This window comes from Littorina saxatilis, linkage group LG9 (assembly GCF_037325665.1).
Source record: "Littorina saxatilis isolate snail1 linkage group LG9, US_GU_Lsax_2.0, whole genome shotgun sequence".
Taxonomy (NCBI): Eukaryota; Metazoa; Mollusca; class Gastropoda; order Littorinimorpha; family Littorinidae; genus Littorina; species Littorina saxatilis.
In genome coordinates, this window is record NC_090253.1 from 23,087,313 (window position 1) to 23,107,326 (window position 20,014).

At 41.7% G+C, this 20,014-nt stretch overlaps 2 protein-coding genes and 1 long non-coding RNA gene across 3 annotated transcripts in view; all 3 read right to left on the reverse strand.

Annotated features, from left to right (window-relative positions):
- LOC138975636 (transcription intermediary factor 1-beta-like) overlaps window positions 1-20,014 on the reverse strand; it is a 122,464-nt gene that overhangs the window by 62,926 nt on the left and 39,524 nt on the right. The gene's annotated exons all lie outside the window — the stretch shown is intronic.
- Window positions 1-20,014, reverse strand: part of LOC138975635 (E3 ubiquitin-protein ligase TRIM33-like) — a 47,768-nt gene that overhangs the window by 8,474 nt on the left and 19,280 nt on the right. The window contains exons 3-5 of the mRNA XM_070348369.1: window positions 4,831-5,504; window positions 4,015-4,384; window positions 3,421-3,602 (exon numbers count right to left, since the gene is read on the reverse strand). Of these exons, the coding sequence (XP_070204470.1) occupies window positions 3,421-3,602; window positions 4,015-4,384; window positions 4,831-5,496 (1,218 nt within the window). The 5' untranslated portion in view covers window positions 5,497-5,504. The remainder of the gene's footprint in view (window positions 1-3,420; window positions 3,603-4,014; window positions 4,385-4,830; window positions 5,505-20,014) is intronic.
- LOC138975629 (uncharacterized) lies at window positions 6,735-10,221 on the reverse strand. The gene is made up of 3 exons (XR_011458698.1): window positions 10,160-10,221; window positions 9,474-9,622; window positions 6,735-8,123 (listed from the first exon to the last, which is right to left on the reverse strand). It is a non-coding gene; the product is annotated as an uncharacterized lncRNA (long non-coding RNA).

A 20,014-nucleotide genomic window follows, 5' to 3' on the forward strand; every position in this document is an offset into this window, starting at 1 on the left:
TTTGGAGCTCCTTTTCTCTTTGTGCTTGCAGCTTGATAGGTTCTGGTAAAGACAAGCACTGCTCTCCGGGAATCTGTGTGCTCTGTTTGGAGCTCCTTTTCTCTTTGTGCTTGAAGCTTGATAGGTTCTGGTAAAGACAAGCACTGCTCTCCGGGAATCTGTGTGCTCTGTTTGGAGCTCCTTTTCTCTTTGTGCTTGAAGCTTGATAGGTTCTGACAAAGACATGCACTGCTCTCCGGGAATCTGTGTACTCTGTTTGGAGCTCCTTTTCTCTTTGTGCTTGAAGCTTGATAGGTTCTGACAAAGACATGCACTGCTCTCCGGGAATCTGTGTACTCTGTTTGGAGCTCCTTTTCTCTTTGTGCTTAAAGCTTGATAGGTTCTGACAAAGACATGCACTGCTCTCCGGGAATCTGTGTGCTCTGTTTGGAGCTCCTTTTCTCTTTGTGCTTGAAGCTTGATAGGTTCTGGTAAAGACAAGCACTGCTCTCCGGGAATCTGTGTGCTCTGTTTGGAGCTCCTTTTCTCTTTGTGCTTGAAGCTTGATAGGTTCTGGTAAAGACAAGCACTGCTCTCCGGGAATCTGTGTGCTCTGTTTGGAGCTCCTTTTCTCTTTGTGCTTGAAGCTTGATAGGTTCTGGTAAAGACAAGCACTGCTCTCCGGGAATCTGTGTGCTCTGTTTGGAGCTCCTTTTCTCTTTGTGCTTGAAGATTGATAGGTTCTGGTAAAGACAAGCACTGCTCTCCGGGAATCTGTGTGCTCTGTTTGGAGCTCCTTTTCTCTTTGTGCTTGAAGATTGATAGGTTCTGGTAAAGACAAGCACTGCTCTCCGGGAATCGGTGTACTCTGTTTGGAGCTCCTTTTCTCTTTGTGCTTGAAGCTTGATAGGTTCTGGCAAAGACATGCACTGCTCCTTTGCCCGTGACAGTTCATGCCTGCGTATGTAGACTAATGATGTTCTATGAGGGGGAGGGGGAGTGTTCTAGTTGCCAACTGTATCTAGTACTCACCGCCTGGCAGTATGGTGTGCTGCTGAATCATGTTGCTGGGTGAACTGTAGAGTTTGCAGACAGCCAGGCGTCTCACTTATTGCTAGGCTAAAACACGGTAGTGTTTGATTTTCGCAAAGGAGTCTGGGGAGCTAACATCCGAGCTTACTTTTTTTGGAATGATCTGGTGAATTATGAAACTTTGAAAAGTTATGTCACGCGTACGTACACACACACACACACACACACACACACACACACACACACATACACACACACATACACACACACACACACACACACACACACACACACACACACACACACACACACACACACACTCTCTCTCACACACGTACAGCAAGGCAAATTTAAAGTTTATTTCAGAACGATTAGAACACTTTGGAAAAGTAGACGAACAAATGTTGTGAGTTTTGGTTTACGTCAAATGTGTTGTTTAAACGCACAATACAGCTAAAATATCAACAGCAGCTAGAAGCAAAAACACGACAAGCTAACAAGCAAAATCAGAATTGTTGTAATGCCCCCCCCCCCCCCCCTTCCCCTCCAGAATTTAGAAAAAAAACCAGTGTAATTGTTCACCACACAATTTACAATTGTACATCTTACAAATCTTACAAAAGAACATTCAGCCTTTAACGGCTGTTACTATCCAGATGATTATATTTATAAAAGTTAAGACAAAGTAAAACAAAATCAGATGACATCAGTGGCTGAAACAAATTAGGTCAAACCAGCATTAACAAAACTTTACTTCGCATTGTTCCCCACGAACGCTAAAACAACTTTAATGTGTAGGGTTGAAAACAGTACTGGTGGCACGCATGATAATGTATACTACGTATGCAGAGTGCGACCCAGGACCCGCCCTGTTCAGTTTGAGTGAGTCGTGGGACCCCCTCCATGAATTTCTAGTTCGTGTTTTTGGCTTCCAGTGCGTCTACAACACAGGGAGCCACATTTTGGGGAGCCCTGTTTAGTAACCTGGCAGAGAACATGACGTACATCATGAGGCAGACACACAGATAAAGGGAGACAATGATTCGTGGTTGTTGCCCCTACAGTTAGTGAACGACGAAGAAGAAGAAGAAGCCCAAACAGTCAAATCAACCAATAGTGAATCGTGCAAAAGAGTTTTAAAATCACGATTTCTACAATATAATTTCCTTTGATCAGTAAATTCAGCGTTTGAAACAATTCATGTTGTACTGATATTTTTGCTAACTAAAGCATGTGTCCTTTCCTTGTACAAAAGTGACCTTTCTTACCATCAAGTTGTGTGATGTTTAGTGACGTTTTGTGTAAGCAGTACGTTAGAATTAAATGAGCTTTACTTTGGGTTTTCATTGTTCATTTCACGACACCTCTATACCGAACATTGTAATATCAATGCCCCGGGAATTCTCAAAAAATAATTTTAATTATTCAGAGGTTTTCTCATTAGAACAACTATAAACTGGTGATAATAAATATTGTTTTGAGCTGTAAGCTTATGTTCACTTGCACAACACACTGTGTTGAATCGTGCGGGGAGCTGCGGTGGAGGGTGACGAAGGCCGGTCACAGCAGGTCCAGGTCATACTGGTCATTATTTCCCATACAGTGACAGTGTTCACCTACACCATGATCCCACTCCACGTCCACCCAGCCTGCTAGATCCAAGAGACCCCTACTGCTTTTCTTGACGGGATGGCCGTCACTGTGCCTGTCCAGCCCTGCACACAGTACACACTGTTCACTGCTTGTCTGTCACTGTCAGTGTGTGTGTGTGTGTGTGTGTGTGTGTGTGTGTGTGTGTGTGTGTGTGTGTGTGTGTGTGAGTGTGTGCGTGAGCGTGAGTTTGTGTGTGCGTGTGCGTGTGTGTGTGTGTGAGGTTGTGTGTATGTGTGTGTATGTGTGTGTGTGTGTGTGGTGTATGTGTGTGTGTGTGTGTGCGTGTGTGGGGGGAAGAAGGGAAGGGCGGAGTCGTGTTTGTGCGTGTGTGTGTGTGTGTGTGTGTGTGTGTGTGTGTGTGTGTGTGTGTGTGTATCTCTGTGTTAGCTTTGCGGGTGTGAATTTCCTTCAGTGCGTTTGTTTATCTTCATTTATTTTATTAGAACTTTTCTTTCGGAATCCAGTTTATAACAAATGTTACAGAACAGAATGTACCAGTAAGTCGCAACTGAACTGAAGCAGAAACTCAATATTCTTACATTAGTTTAATTTCGGTGAGAAACAGACATGCCAGGCAGGAGAGGAACACGCTGTCTTACCTCACATATTACACAACAGCAACAGTAAGTTGTATCTGAATAAAAGCAGAATCTGAACATCCATAGCATCAGTTTTAGGTCAGTGACACCTACGACAGAGCGACAGAGATGATGGTGCCAACTGTGTGTCAGACAGGAGAGGAACACGATGTCTTACCAGCCGGGAACCGCTCCAGTCCGGTCCCGGTTTGACCCGGTCCCCAACTCTGAGAACTTTGGCCAGCTCCGCCCGTCTGGGTTTGTCTGCAGTCCGTCGTGTTGTCGCTGTAGATGTGGCTGGTGCTGGCTGTGTAGGCTGCTGCAACGTTGTAGGTGTCGAGGTGGGCTTTGTTATCTGTCCTGTAAACAGATTGTGGTCCTTGAAAATGTTCGTTTTATGTGTAAGCCCTTTTTTGCGTATTTTTATTTTGCAATCATGTCATGCCACGTTCACGCGAAAAAATAGTCTCATACTAATGTAAAACGATCCAATCGTGTCTGAGTATTCTCACAACTTTTGGTAATGCAAACCAAACAGCTTTCAACACACACAAGCATATATCCCATCAAATATCATATATCATTACACCATTAGATGGTAGTTACTGGTTCTCTTCTTCACAAAACAATTGTGACGTAAGTTTTCTGTTGACTCTGAAGCCTTTGCGTTGTACTGCAATTAATGGTGTAAGAGATCATCGGGGTAACTAATCGACTAACATGGGGGGGGGGGGGGGGGAATAACTTCACAATTGCAGAAAGACTGTCGTACCCAGTGAGGCGATGTCAGCCTTCAGTTGATCCAGTTTCTGGAAGTTGAAGGTCAAGTCTGCAGTCTCTATCTTGCGTGTCGTTCCGGTCTGTGACTCCAGGTCGTTGAGTCGTGGCGTCAGACTGTTCACCATCCCCAGCAGAGCCCCTCCAGACGCTGACTGCACCAGCTTTCCAACGCTGGCAATGTTCAGTGCTAGGGCCGCCCGCCATTTCTCCAGCTCCGCCAGTGACGTCATGGTGGCGTCTTCCTCAGCTTGTATCAGCGTGTTGACCTCCTGACGTCGCTTCTCCACCCACTGTTCAAGGTCATCGAACGTGTCCTTGACCTTTTTTCGCATGGAGGGGAACATGTCCTTGACCTCTTTGATCTGAACGAGTAAATAAAACAAATGACTATGCCATCTCTAAAAGTCGGTGTAAAACATGAATGCTGCATTCTTCTATATTTTGTGTATGAATTTTAAAAGATAAGTGTTATTGCTGTTGTTGAAAATGAAATGAATCAACGATACAGTATGCATTCACCACACTAACAGCTGTCGCTAAGATCATAATCTCATAAAACCTCATGCAAGTTTACTCGGAAACGATAAAAATGATATTTGCGATTAAGATGTAGCAAGTCAAGTCAAGACAGCTCATCAGTCTTAACATTCTTTTAAATTCAGAAAGAAAAAAATAACGAAACGAAGAAAGAGCCTTCAAAAACGCAATAACTTTTGTCAAAACAATTACACTTTAAATGCACAAGAAATTGAGCTAAACAAAAATGTTACGGAAGAATACAATCAAATTCTAAAGGTTAAACCCAGACCTGTGCTGCCAGTGCTGTCTCCATAGCCCTCAGTCTCTGTGCCTGTTGTTCCAGTTCTCTTCTCTTCTCTGTCGCCACGTCTGTAATGGCCTTGACCTCTGCACAGCTGCGGTGATTGGTTGTCGCGCACAACATGCAAATGAGCTCTTGGTGGGTGGAGCAATAGACTTTAGCCGGCTCGTCATCATGCACGTTACAACATGCGCGGTTAATCTCAGCCAATCGTTGCGGACTTAGTTTGTTCAAGTCTTCAATGACATGTTTCCTGGTTCCCGGTATCTTCTTGTGAGTCTTGACGCAATCTTTGCAGATCTTGATGTCACACTGCAGGCAGAATGACGTGGCAGCAGTGTTGTCCTCACAGATCATACAGACGTGCTGACCGCTGAGCGTGTTGTGACTGTCCACTAGAGCCATGGTGGCCAGGTCAGTGGGCAGGTCATTGACCAAAGTGTCCAGGTCACGCTGATCTCGGGAAGTGGGGGGCAGGATGGGGGCCCTGCAGAGCGGACAGCCTCCCTTGACCCCTGCCTTGTGCAGCCACGACACGACGCACTTTTTGCACACCAGGTGTGTACACGGCAGTATCTTTGGCTCTTGATAGCCGTCATGGCAGACAGGGCATTCTGGTAGCTCACTGCTGCTGGTGGCTGAAGCGGCGGCCATGATAACTTCTGTGAACACACACACACACACACACACACACACACACACACACACCGAGATCTTACATTTCACAGAAATCTGCTGGACGACAACTGGAAATGGCAAGTCACATTATTTCCAAGTGCAGCAGTAGCATGTCAAACAAGAACAGATCATTCTCAAACTAAGCAAAACAAAAAACGCACAGGATTTTGCTTTCATGAAATAGCACTGCCCAAAAATGTACGTTGGAAGTAGCAATAGTTTCATGTCAGCAACAACATCAAAACATTGCACTGCGAGAAGGAAGAGGTGTGGGTGGCTGTGGTGGTGGTGGTGGGGGTGGGGTGGGGATGGGGTAGCAAGAGAAAGACGGACAGACAGAGAGACAGAGGTTCACTGGGCGAAAAGTGGCGTTTTGTATCTTACAAAACTACTCAAAATCCCAACAAAACTTCAAGTTTCAATGGGTTTATCACATTTTGGTGTTCACGACAACGCCAGATTTTGATTGGATTTTGTTGAAGTTATCGCAGCGAAATTGCCTGGAATTTCAGCGCGTTTTGCGACGGTCAAAACATCATGTTAAACCATGTTACAGCATGTCTGTAACATGCAAAAATTCCAAGTTTTGATGGCATTAAAGCTTTGGTTTAACGCCAAGTAACATCATGTTATCGTAGACTTAACTTGCAAAACTGCTTGTTTTGGTGGTGTTACAGCTTGCTTGTAATGTGATTAACATCATGTTATCGTAGACTTAACTTGCAAAACTGCTTGTTTTGGTGGTGTTACAGCTTGCTTGTAATGTGATTAACATCATGTTATCGTAGACTTAACTTGCAAAACTGCTTGTTTTGGTGGTGTTACAGCTTGCTTGTAATGTGATTAACATCATGTTATTGCTGGTATAACATGCAAAACCCCATGTTATGTTGGTGTTAAAGCTTGCTCAAATGCCTATTAACTCCATGTTATGTTGGTGTTAAAGCTTGCTCAAATGCCTATTAACACCATTTTAGTTGGTGTAAGGCTTGATTATTAATGTAAAAAAACACCATGTTATGACGTTCACATAATTGTTTTCCACTGGATGGAATTTTGTGGAAAAGAAAGCATGTTGTTTGGGAATTGTGTGCGGGTTTCATGCTTGGATATTGCACTATGCTGACTTGTCACAGGTCAATTTACATTTAACAATATTAGTTTTCAAATGCATCATCCTTCACACATTATGTAAACATCTTTAACATTAACACTTTGGTTGTAAAATGATTGCACTTTATTCAAACAGGACAAAAACAAAAATGCTGATTCACAATGTACAATAGCAAAGGACTATTTTGAGTGGAGACAGTGTTCATCCACACTATAGACGCCCTGTGAAAACATTGGCCATAGATATATGTGAATTACTTCCCTTGGGTATGAACATTTATGAATGATTAAATGGGTGAAAGAAGGCCACACAAAATGAAAATCAGTAAATAACAAAATCACTTCCCTTGTGAGTAAGAACAGTCATACCATGTTCCAACTTTTTGCTAAAAATTCGCCCACAATGTGACCTTCAAAGTTAAAAAGGGGTAACTGAACTTCATGTTTGGATGTCATGGAGTCCAACATGAAGAAATGTATAAGAACACAAGAATGTATGCATGACAAAGAACAAATGTTTATTTTTGAATGTTTTATGTATGTTATTATTACGGACACAAAAGCTCAGCAATGCAATTTCTCTTTTAGAGATTAATAAAGTTATTTTATTGTATTGTATTGTATTGTATGTCAGTAAATTTTGAAAGCCCTAGATTCATAAACATCTGAAAACTGCTCAACGTCTTTGCATCACGGCACATTAATAAAAGTAAGAGTTAGTAAGACTGGCCTAACTGCTATGGTGAGGCAGTAATAACTCGTTGATGAAGAATTATTTGAATTCTGAATTTCGAACAAACAAATACAGTGTCCTTCCAAACACCCTTTTCAGGCCTCCAAGAATAAAAAAATAAGCTGGTCTTAAAAAGGAGGAAATCTGCTTAATATCTAGGTAAATGTACAACAGGTTGTGAACAGAAAATCCAAAAATGTAAGGTCTGAAAAGCGGGGAAGTTTGAAAAGGGGGGAAGGGGGGGACCTAAAATGTGACGATCATAACAACCATAATTTATCTAACAAAGTTCATTCTGAAATCTTCTTCAGCGTTTGATTATGGAGAGACTAAATCCTCAGTTCAGATGTGGTCTTAACTCCTTGTCTCCCAGGTACACACAGTCACTATGTACATTGCATCTGTTATCATTCGGCACATATCCGCATCCTGCTTAGACTGTTAACTTCAGTCGCTTCCTGTAACGTTGATCTAACGCCAGGATTCTAGCCTGTTGATACAGTTTCTACAATTCTGAGTGACCTGCTGCAGCACAGCTGGTCTCGGCTTAAAAAATCTTGGTCAACATAGATGGGGTACAAAGTGTTAAAATAAAGCGTCCTTCCAAAGTTGATGACAGGTCCCCAGAGTATTCACAAAATTATATGGTACTGGAACTGGAAGCCTTGCACGGCGACGAAAAAGATGTCCACGCCTACATTAAGAAGCATCCTTCACGGCTTCAGCGGAAACAGTCGGCTGGGGATGAGGACAGCACCTATGTAAAAAATATAGACAAGAACAAAAATATATGTCAATGGGAAAACAAAGAAACAAGTAGAGAAGGACCTCCCCACCTTTACACAGTGAAAATGAAAAACACATGTGAATGTACTTATGTTTTAAATCTCCCCCCCCCCCCCCCCCCCCCCCCACCCCCAATTAAGACCAATTATCCAAGATATTTTTCAGTCCTCAAAGGAGAATTTCACTGTTCTCACGGAACCCTGAAGAAAACTGAGCTGTGCTAATATATTACATAACTGCAAACATCCCTCAAATTCAATATTGCAAGCCACTATACATTCCTCATAAAGGCACTTCATGCTCACGTGTGAAAACTAACATAAGTTTACAAGTGTGTATCTACTTATAATAATAATAATAATAACGGGCATTTATAAAGCGCCTTATCAGAAGTTCAAAGCGCGTGACAACAATACGTGTATAAAAAATTCATACAATCACTGTCAGATTCAAACAACACATCATGCACATCTCACATCCCCAGACTCTATGCTAAGGCCAAAAAAAAAGAAGTCTGTTTACGGTATCCCGACCGACCCTATTTTTTTGCGCGACCCTAGACTTTTTTTTGGCATTTGGGGGGAAAAAAAAAATCAAAATTTTAAAACAAAGTTTGTTTTTTGGCAAAATAATTTGATGTTTTTTGGAGAAAAAAAAAATCCCGACCTACCGACCCTATTTTTTGGGCCGATGTTACCGTAAACAGACTATTTTTTTGTTTGGCCTAAGGAACTATCCGTAATGTTGTTGGAACAAGTGAGTTTTCAAATTGGACTTAAAAGATGAAATGTATGGAGAGTGACGTAATAGAAAGGGGAGTGAATTCCATAACTGAGGGCCATGATATGAAAACGTGCGGAAGCCATGAGCCTTGCGTTTAAAGCAACCTTGACGGAGAAGTCGAGCATCAGCAGAAGAATGAAGGGTGCGAGAGGGAGTCCAGTTCCGAAAGATAGGCAGGTGCCGATTCAGAGATGATCTTGTAGCAGAAGCAGGCAGCTTTATACTTAATACGTTGAGACACAGGAAGCCAGTGAAGTTCTTTCATGAGAGGAGTGCTGCAGAGTGTTGTACTTTTTGCAAGGGTTGGAGAGTGGAGTCAGGGCAGCCTATGAGAAGGGATTTGCTGTAATCTAATCTACACAGAATGCAGGATGTAACGAGAGTTTTAGTGGCATCAACAGTCAGAAATGTTCTTGTGGAACCTATTCTTCTAGTTCTAATGTACTACCTGTTTGTAGTGAACTCACCAGCAGGAGTATTGCATACATAATTACGCATTACTGAATTAAAGTAACTATTTTCAAAGCTTCTCGCTTACCTTGGAATAGTGTCAAGCAGCTTATGTTGTGTCTAGATCAGCAATCAGATCTTCACACTCAGCCTGCACTTGCTGAAAACTGGACATGCCTGTATCTCAATCAAGCTGTTGTTGCGGAGACAACGGAATCATGCTCAAGTCAGGTCCAACTGAAATAAAAGCATATTGTTAGCTGATAAATGATTTGATCAAGCAAAACCATGCGGTATTTTTTTAATAAAATATTTTGTATACCCCGCTAATGCAAAAATAATGTACTTATTTACTATTAGCATTAATTTTAGCTGGTCATTCAAACCAGAGCTTGTTCTAGAACTCCACAAGAACAACAATGGCAGTTGGCAATGGCACTGGCAGAATACAGATCAAAACAATATTAGTATTAGCCTCACCAAGGGTTGACTTCCCATCAAAATGAATGACGGACTGAATCAAACTTCAGAGACATTACAATTTTTCACAACGATTTTTTCAGCAAACAGCCATGTTTTAATACCTGTACAAATGTATCAGTGATATCACTATGAGTATGACAGTATGACAGTGTGGTAAGCTTACCGACGATTCGTTCAGTATAGTCTTTCTATGTAAGTAGTGGTCCAGTGAACGATACCTTCCGCCTGTGGTTCGAGACAGAGATTAAGTTGAAACTTAATTCGAGAAGCCAAACACTGACGAATACTTACGTATTTTGAGCAAAACCCACGCACGTCGACCACAAGTTGATGTCTGCTGGAGTACGTAATCATAACTTGGCTGGCTTCGGTTATTCCCACCTGTATCTGTTCCTTGCTGTTCTCCAAGAGACACCATGGTGCAGCAAGCTGAAGGGTGTCCTGTCGTATTTCCTCGAAGTTGTAGTAGGCAACCAGGTCAGGAGCAGGAGGTGGGGGGCGACTGACCTGCAGCAGAATTCAAATCAATTAGTCAAGTCACTATGACATATCTTTATTGTTATCGCCACACGACGGGCGCTGTGGCGGGGTGGTAAGACGTCGGCCTCGTAATCGGAAGGTCGAGGGTTCGAATCCCGGCTGCGGCCGCCTGGTGGGTTAAGAGTGGAGATTTTTCCGATCTCCCAGGTCAACTTGTGTGCAGACCTGCTAGTGACTTATCCCCCTTCGTGTGTACATACACGCAACCACAAGACCAAGTGCGCACGGAAAAGATCCTGTAATCCATGTCAGAGTTCGGTGGGTTATGGAAACACGAAAATACCCAGCATGCTTCCTCCGAAAGCGGCGTGTGGCTGCCTAAATGGCGGGGTAAAAACGGTCATACACGTAAAAACACGAGTGTACATGGGAGTTTCAGCCCACGAACGCAGAAGAAGAAGTTATCGCCACACCAACCCTAAATTTTTCCTACCATACTGTATTTGTTATCCGAGAGAGAAAAAATCCATGTTGCAGACTCAACTGGAAAAATTCCCTTCTCCATCATCTAGTGGACAGAGCTTACATGATTTCAAACAAATCTTTTTTTAAAGTCACATACTTTGTGCGACAGTGTTAGTTTACTGTAACTGTAATTTATAAATAGCAAATTAAAAAATATCACTTATCAGATAATCAGCTAAATGCCTGGCAGATGACCCTCATTCAAAGTGAGTCGTGGCTAAACCATGAAACTAGAAAAACAGGTTATACCACAATATAAATCTCACACTGACAGCGGACAAAAACTGAGAAAACACCCAGTATACATGTACTGGTACTCACAAAAGAGTTACAAGTAGCATATTATCACTATCAGTATCACTAATAGCATACTATACTGGGCAAATAACAGCAATTTTTACTCACTGGGGGTTTCCTGGCTGGAGTCTTTGGTGTTTCTACTGACTTCTGTAGCACATGGTTGGTTGGCAGACTTCCTGGAATGAGTGCTCACTTGCCTGTAGGCCCAGCAAAAAAACATGCAAAGAAAATGTTTAAAATGCTGAGTCGAAATTATAAGTTAAATTAACTAAACAGACCTATACATTTAGATCTATTGAAATAGAAACAAGAATTAGTAAAACACACTACTGCAAATCTGTCAAGAATGAACAAGACTGACTCAGTGACCGAGTAAAACAACAAAAGAAATCTAAGTTCTAACCCAGAAGTTTACTAGAATATATTCAAAAACACATTATCACAAGAACAAAGAGTGGTTTTTTCCCCATTACCTAATAATTATAGCTCAGAATTACGCCTTTGTCAATGTATGATTCAGAATACGATTGTGTTATTTTTTGTCTGCGAGCTGTAAAAGTACTAGTTACTACAAGTACTAAGCCTCATACTGATTGATTGATACTACTAGAGCTTCGTCACTTGAAGCATTACAAGCAAAACAACACAGCACAGACAATCAGATGAAAGCTTATTTTCGCTATATTACTAGTTTTTTTACGTACCGTATTTGAAGCATGTTTCTTTGAAATGTCGGGAACATCCTCGCATTCTTCGGGTTGAAAAGCTTGTCAGCACGGTTGATTTTGTGGAAGAGCAGCTCTCCATTCGGCATCCGCTTTTCCGTTTGGTATACCATGGAAAGTTATAAGCGTTGAAGATCTTAGTGAGCTCACGCTGCATCCAGGCATACAACAATTTGCACCGGGCATCTTGAAATCATGGTTCACTTCTCTGGCATCATCGAAAAATGGCGAAACGGAAGTGACTTTTTTCGGAATGCAGCTTTCTTCCGGTTGTCAGCACTTACCGCGAGCGCAGCGAGTTGGCGATTGATCCAGTCAATACACAACTATGCGCCGGCATAGACCACTGATCTAACAAGAAAAATGTTCATTCAAAATGAACAGCGTCGATGCAATGTCCACCAAAGATTTATTTTGGGAAGTGTTAAAGGTTAGGGTCAAAAGTTAATGAATTGCATGTTGTGCTGGATATATATAAATTGTTTATTTCAGTCAATGCTTGCCATAATTGATCAAACAGCCACAAGAAAAAAAACCTTTTTAATTAAAAAATAGAGCTTGTTTGAAACAGGTAGAAAGGAAGAGTTGATATTGCAATATCTGTACGTGGGAATGTGGTGAAAAAGAGTGGTAAAAGTAAGTACTGAAGTCAGTCTCAGATCCATTCAAATATTTATTGCAGAAAAACAAAATACAAATTACAAAAAAACACAGAACCATTACCAGGTGTCATAGGAATGTTTGAAAACAATAGTTTTAATTTTACACTGTAAATACAGGAATCAGAATTAAACACCTCAAACTGATTGGCACATGCATAATGAATCACCTGGAATTGCAACAGGGAGATACTGAAGTAATTGGAAACAAACATCTGAAATTGACAGAGAAACAATTGAAAATATAGTACCAGTTGACATGAGCGTACAATATTTTAATGGAAGTGCAATTTTAGCACGAAGCATCCGCAGGAGGATGCACTAACAATTACATAGTGCCACAAAATGTGTACGGACATTTCACAACCGTGCATTATTAGCACAGAACACATACATGGGGGCGCACAAAACATTAATTTATTGTGACAATAATTTACACGAAACATTTCACAGTACATTTTTATGCATGGTGCATCTACTACAGGAGGGTGCTCCAACAATGATGCATAGTGCCAACATTTAGCGCAAACTTTTGACAAAAGTGCATTATTACCACAAAGCGCATACAGCGATTATATAGTAGCAAGTTGCACTAAACATTTGAACAAAATGCATTTTGTTCAAATGTTAACAGCACAGCACCAAGTTTTGCATAAGTGCACAACAGCACTGACCATTTCACAAAAGTGCATATAACAGCTGTGACAATTTTACAAAAGTGCATTGACCATTTCAGGCAGATGGCTAACATGCAGATTTCGCTTTGTCTGTCTTTCTTTGAAAAGTAGGCACGTTCAAGATCGATGAAGTCATGAGCAATTGGGTTAGATGACAGAAAAGATTCAAAAACGTCAGATTCAGTTAGATGACAGAAAAGATTCAAAAACGTCAGATTCAGTGTTTTGGGCACTGTTGAACAGGAACATTCTCTCCTGTTCAACAAATGTGGGTTCAATTCAAAAGCAACATTGTCACAGATAGGCTAGTGTTACATTTCTGTAAGTTTCAAAAACATCTTCCATGTGTTGGTTACTGTTGAACAGAGGCATATTTTCCTGTTCAAAAAAGTCTGACACAAATTTTCGTAGTTGTGGGTTAAGGTTCGATCTATACCGTCATTCAAACGAGTCGTAGAACCGTCATTGTCACAGACAGTGTTACATTTCTGTTTTACATTCAAACGAGTCGTAGAAGTAGTAGTACATTTGCGTTTGGTTGTTTTTATATTTAGTCAAGTTTTGACTAAATATTTTAACATCGAGGGGGAATCGAAACGAGGGTCGTGGTGTATGTGCGTGCGTGTGTGTGTGTGTGCGTGTGTGTGTGTGTGTGTGTGTGTGTAGAGCGATTCAGACTAAACTACTGGACCGATCTTTATGAAATTTGACATGAGAGTTCCTGGGTATGAAATCCCCGAACGTTTTTTTCATTTTTTTGATAAATGTCTTTGATAACGTCATATCCGGCTTTTCGTGAAAGTTGAGGCGGCACTGTCACGCCCTCATTTTTCAACCAAATTGGTTGAAATTTTGGTCAAGTACTCTTCGACGAAGCCCGGGGTTCGAAATTGCATTTCACCTTGGTGGCTTAAAAATTAATTAATGACTTTGGTCATTAAAAATCTGAAAATTGTAAAAAAAAATAAAAATTTATAAAACGATCCAAATTTACGTTTATATTATTCTCCATCATTTGCTGATTCCAGAAACATATAAATATGTTATATTCGGATTAAAAACAAGCTCTGAAAATTAAATATATAAAAATTATTATCAAAATTTTTTTTTCGAAATCAATTTAAAAACACTTTCATCTTATTCCTTGTCGGTTCCTGATTCCAAAAATATATAGATATGATATGTTTGGATTAAAAACACGCTCAGAAAGTTAAAAACGAAGAGAGGTACAGAAAAGCGTGCTATCCTTCTCAGCGCAACGAATACCCCGCTCTTCTTGTCAATTCCACGGGCACTGCCTTTGCCACGGGCGGTGGAGTGACGATGCTACGAGTATACGGTCTTGCTGCGTTGCGTTGCGTTCACTTTCATTCTGTGAGTTCGACAGCTACTTGACTAAATATTGTATTTTCGCCTTACGCGACTTGTTTCTTTTAGATTCCTGTCACTCATACCAGCAGTATTGATTGAGGTACATAAATCTGTTGATGTACAGGGATGACTTGTTTGTAATGAATCCTTGTTTCCTCCACATTGAGTTTGCATTGCAGTTGGACAGAAATGAACAGGTGTTAATTGATAAACACATTGATAATGGCTTTTGAGAAAATCAATCAATTCTGCAAAGGAATTAACTTGATGACATCAAAACTGCAGCGCCATTTGAAGAATGGTTACCATTTCTGTTTCTTTGATGGGAATCAAACAAATAAAAACGTTGACTATCCAAGTTACCATGAATGCTCATTTTCTTTCCAAGCACCTAGCCAATGGAACACACTACCTCTCCCCCTCCGTCAACAACAGTCCCTCGAATCATTCAAATCTGCACTCAAGACATTCCTTTTTTCCAAATAATCCATGCATTCTACACTGCCCACCCCATCCCACCCTGAATAACTGTACATATTTTAATGGTTGATGGTGTGTGTGTGCTAGTGACTTTAAGTCTCCGTGTGTGTGAATGAGTGTATGTGCGCCTTGAGTCGCCTGTTGGTGAGATATGTGCGCGTTATAAATATTCGTATTATTATTATTATTAGTTGACCGTCCTGAAAAGTAGCAAGGATATAATTTGAGACGATAAACGCCTGATGCAATACATCCTCAAGGTCAGTCAACTCAAAACCTTCATCATTCGCAACATCAGTAGGCAACACAGCGGGATTCGTATGTCCAGAAATCATGTCGAAAAAATATTCCATTTCAAAAGCATGTCCAACCACAGTTGTTGGCAAGTCTTCGTGTCCGAGGCATCCTTCAGTGTGTGTATATGTATCCATGTGACAGAGAGCGTGACCTCATTCTTCAATCCTCTCTCTCTCTTCTTTCTCATTCGAACGCACACACGCAAGAACGTAGCCTACGCACGCATGCACGCGCACGCACACACACACACACACACACACACCCCGCTGACGCACAACCCACGCACTCACACACTGACTGTCTAGCGGCCCTTGTACGTTACACAAAACAGCCTCATTGTGCACTCCATGCAACAAACACCAAAATTGGCAGAGACAGGCAGTTTTATGTATTTATCAAACTCTGATACAGGGCCATCGTGAAAAATTAGTTTAAAGGTGTTTTTTAATACAATTTCAAAATGGCCGCCACATGTAATTTAGCAAAATTATTAATTTATGTTCAGTTGATGCTACAAGCACCAAATTTGGCAGGGAGGTACAGTTTTATGTACTTGTCAAGGTCTGATACAGGGCCACCAAAATAAATTTGTTTAAAAGATTATTTTAATGCAATGTTCAAAATGGCTGCCACAAAAAAAGTCTAAAATTGTAGATTTGCGTTCATGTAGTGCAACAACCCTCAAAATTGGCAGAGATGCACAGTTTTCTGAACTTATTAAGTTCTGATACAGAGCCACTTAAAATATGAATATTTGTTGGTTATTTAAAGCATAATTTCAAAATGACAACCACGGGAATACATGCAAACGCACATGCTGGAACGTAACTGAAGGAACACAAGAAGTTTAGAGCAATGTAGCTTGATTTACCTAGTGTTGGGGGTTGTTAGCAGATGCACACACACAGTTGCAGAGGGCAGTACACCGTAGTCCGGCTTTGCAGCATTTGCAGCGTTGGGTTCTGCATGACTTCTTGCAGGCACACTTGAGAAGCTCGCGGCATGCTGTAGATGCTTCAGGGCTGATGGTCCAAAGGGGTTGCCACTCTCCGTCATTGTTTTTCCAACCCCATTCAGAGGGATTAGGCAATGCAGGTGTGGGATTTTCTGCCTGGCCCCAAATGTAGCTGCCTTGATAGACTGCCCTTTTGATATGCTGTAGCAGAGCATCGCTTGTTGGTGGAATGTTTTCAATCTGCCTGGTTTTCTTGATGAAGAGATGTCTTCTGGCGCTGTTGATATCCAGGCAGTTACTAGCTTTGTCGTAGAGGAGCACAACAAACCTCTCCAACACAGCTCTGTCATCAGGTGTCAAGCTACACGGAGGCGTTGACAGCCGAAGGAAAGTTTCAGTCACATCATCGAACACACTCCACACCTCCCAAGCCTTCTTCTTACTGATGCCATTGAAAAATAACACAGTGTCGCACCCAGTAAAACTGTGGAAAAGAGAAGGGCAGGATGAGCTGGTGGGACCAAGGTTCCTGGCAATAAGGTGAGCAGGAATGTGCCGGAAGTCTTTGCCAACACCCATCGCCACCCAAATTTCGTGGTCAGGATAGCGTGATGCAGAGGCGACGGCGAGGACAACAACATCTGTGTCGGTGGTGCGAAGCAAGATGTGTTTGCTGTCCTTTGCTGCATCCACTAGCTGTGTCATTATCCTACTGTCGGCTTCCTCATGGGTGCAAGGAGACAGTGCACTAAGCTCAACAAGGACATTGGAAATGGCAATAGAACCCTGGGTGGTGACAATGGTCTTCTCAGTGGGAATTCGCAGGATACACTGTGCCAGGTACTTAAAGAGCTCCGTTTTGTTGTCATCTACCCTGAGGAATGTGTGCCAGTTGGGTGGTATGGCGCCTGTTGGTGTGACACGCTTTCTCTTTCCCTTGCCCCTCACCTCCCTTGCAGTCTTCTTCAGGCTGTCTGTCCTGTACATATCCCATATCACATCCAGGCGGGAAACTGTTTGCAGCAAGAGGGTGATGTGCGGCAAAAACACATCCTCTGCATATGCACGAAATGTCTTTGCTGCCCCAGGCCGAATCATGTGCACGATTGCAGCGCCATCCAAAATCAGAACATCTGCATCAGAACGCACTGCTTCAGGCGGTGACAATTGCTCCAGGCATTCCATCAGGCGTGATTTCAATCCCGGCCTTATTTGTCCTTCAGAGGAAAGTGATGGAGGGGTACTGTGATTTTCATGCTGGAAGAAGTCGTCGAGTCCTTCTGGGCGGGTCTGGCATGCAATATAGAGCCTGGAAAAGAGACTGTTGTTCTTTTTAAGGATGGAAAGTTTGCAAGTTCCAGTGCCTTTCTTCTTCCGCTTTGTGCCAGCAATAAGGACCATGTTGTTGCGCTTGATAGGGTCAGAGAATTTCTTGGTCTTTGTCTTGAGCCTATCTTCCACAAATGATGTGTACTGCTGCATCCCGGTCGTCAACATGGATTTCATGGCCTCATGCGTCGCAGCACTGATGATCTCAGTGCTCTGAAGAGTGAGGAAATCGCATGTTCGCTCAGCAAAAGGGTTTCCCGCCTCCTTTATGACATCAATGATTTTTGTGACGTTGTCAGCAAAATCCACTTGGAAGGCCAAGCTTTGCTCATGATGGCCAAGTTTCTCCGAGTCTTTCTCAGGAGGGCTAAGGGTCCGTTGAAATTCCTCAATGACGCGTGCAACTTCAGGGCCACTGACCATCCACCGTCCCAAAGCAGCTGGATTACCTGTCAAGCCAACGGCCCCACCATCACCTTTCACAATCGCATTATTCTGTTCATGTGCATGATCCAGTGCCAGTCTTGAAAATGGCCTTCCAGTCTTTTGCAGGACAAAGTGGCCTTGTTGGAATTCATGGCTAACAGACTCAATGGCACTGATTTTTTTCATGTCATTCACATGCACAGACATCCACCTTGCATAGTTATGCTGGTCTAATGCAAAGAACACTGGCACCATTTTCGCGATGTACTGCTGATACAACATGAAGTCACCACTTCTCACGGAAGACAGAAAAGCAAGCACAAGAACTTCTAATTGCATGATCAAAGCCCAGAAGTGAAACGTTGGACTGTTCTCCGTCATGATGACTTTCCACTCATCCACAGGCATGATCTTCTCCCCAAGAGCTTGGCATGAGAGACGATATTGCTCATAGGCAGCATTCATCAGTTGGTAGAGGGCACATACTGTAAGCTGATGAGCATGCCGAGTCTTGGTGACATGAGCAGCTGACAAGAAGGAGTCTGCAGTACCAACTGTAGTCACACCAGCCTGTACAAGGACGTCTGTCCAGCCACTGTCACGCAGGAGACTTCCAAGGGCCTTCAAAAAAGCCATCTCGGTGTGAAGTCCTCCCAAAACGATGATCATTCTGCTTTCTCCATACAAATCAGGATGCCTCCACTGAATTTGTTTGGCAAGGGCAAAGAGAGGCCCTCTGCAACTGTGTGTGTGCATCTGCGTGTGCGTTTGCATGTATTCCCGTGGTTGTCATTTTGAAATTATGCTTTAAATAACCAGCAAATATTCATATTTTAAGTGGCTCTGTATCAGAACTTAATAAGTTCAGAAAACTGTGCGTCTCTGCCAATTTTGAGGGTTGTTGCACTACATGAACGCAAATCTACAATTTTAGACTTTTTTTTGTGGCAGCCATTTTGAACATTGCATTAAAATAATCTTTTAAACAAATTTATTTTGGTGGCCCTGTATCAGACCTTGACAAGTACATAAAACTGTACCTCCCTGCCAAATTTGGTGCTTGTAGCATCAACTGAACATAAATTAATAATTTTGCTAAATTACATGTGGCGGCCATTTTGAAATTGTATTAAAAAACACCTTTAAACTAATTTTTCACGATGGCCCTGTATCAGAGTTTGATAAATACATAAAACTGCCTGTCTCTGCCAATTTTGGTGTTTGTTACATGAAGTGCACAATTCAAACACATATAAGGGCCGCTAGTCGGCAAGCATCTCTTTTTATATTTAGTCAAGTTTTGACTAAATATTTTAACATCGAGGGGGAATCGAAACGAGGGTCGTGGTGTATGTGCGTGTGTGTGTGTGTGTGTGTGTCTGTGTGTGTGTGTGTGTAGAGCGATTCAGACTAAACTACTGGACCGATCTTTATGAAATTTGACATGAGAGTTCCTGGGTATGAAATCCCCATACGTTTTTTTCATTTTTTTGATAAATGTCTTTGATGACGTCATATCCGGCTTTTCGTGAAAGTTGAGGCGGCACTGTCACGCCCTCATTTTTCAACCAAATTGGTTGAAATTTTGGTCAAGTAATCTTCGACGAAGCCCGGGGTTCGGTATTGCATTTCAGCTTGGTGGCTTAAAAATTAATTGATGACTTTGGTCATTAAAAATCGGAAAATTGTAAAAAAAAATAAAAATTTATAAAACGATCCAAATTTACGTTTATCTTATTCTCCATCATTTGCTGATTCCAGAAACATATAAATATGTTATATTCGGATTAAAAACAAGCTCTGAAAATTAAATATATAAAAATTATTATCAAAATTAAATTGTCCAAATCAATTTAAAAACACTTTCATCTTATTCCTTGTCGGTTCCTGATTCCAAAAACATATAGATATGATATGTTTGG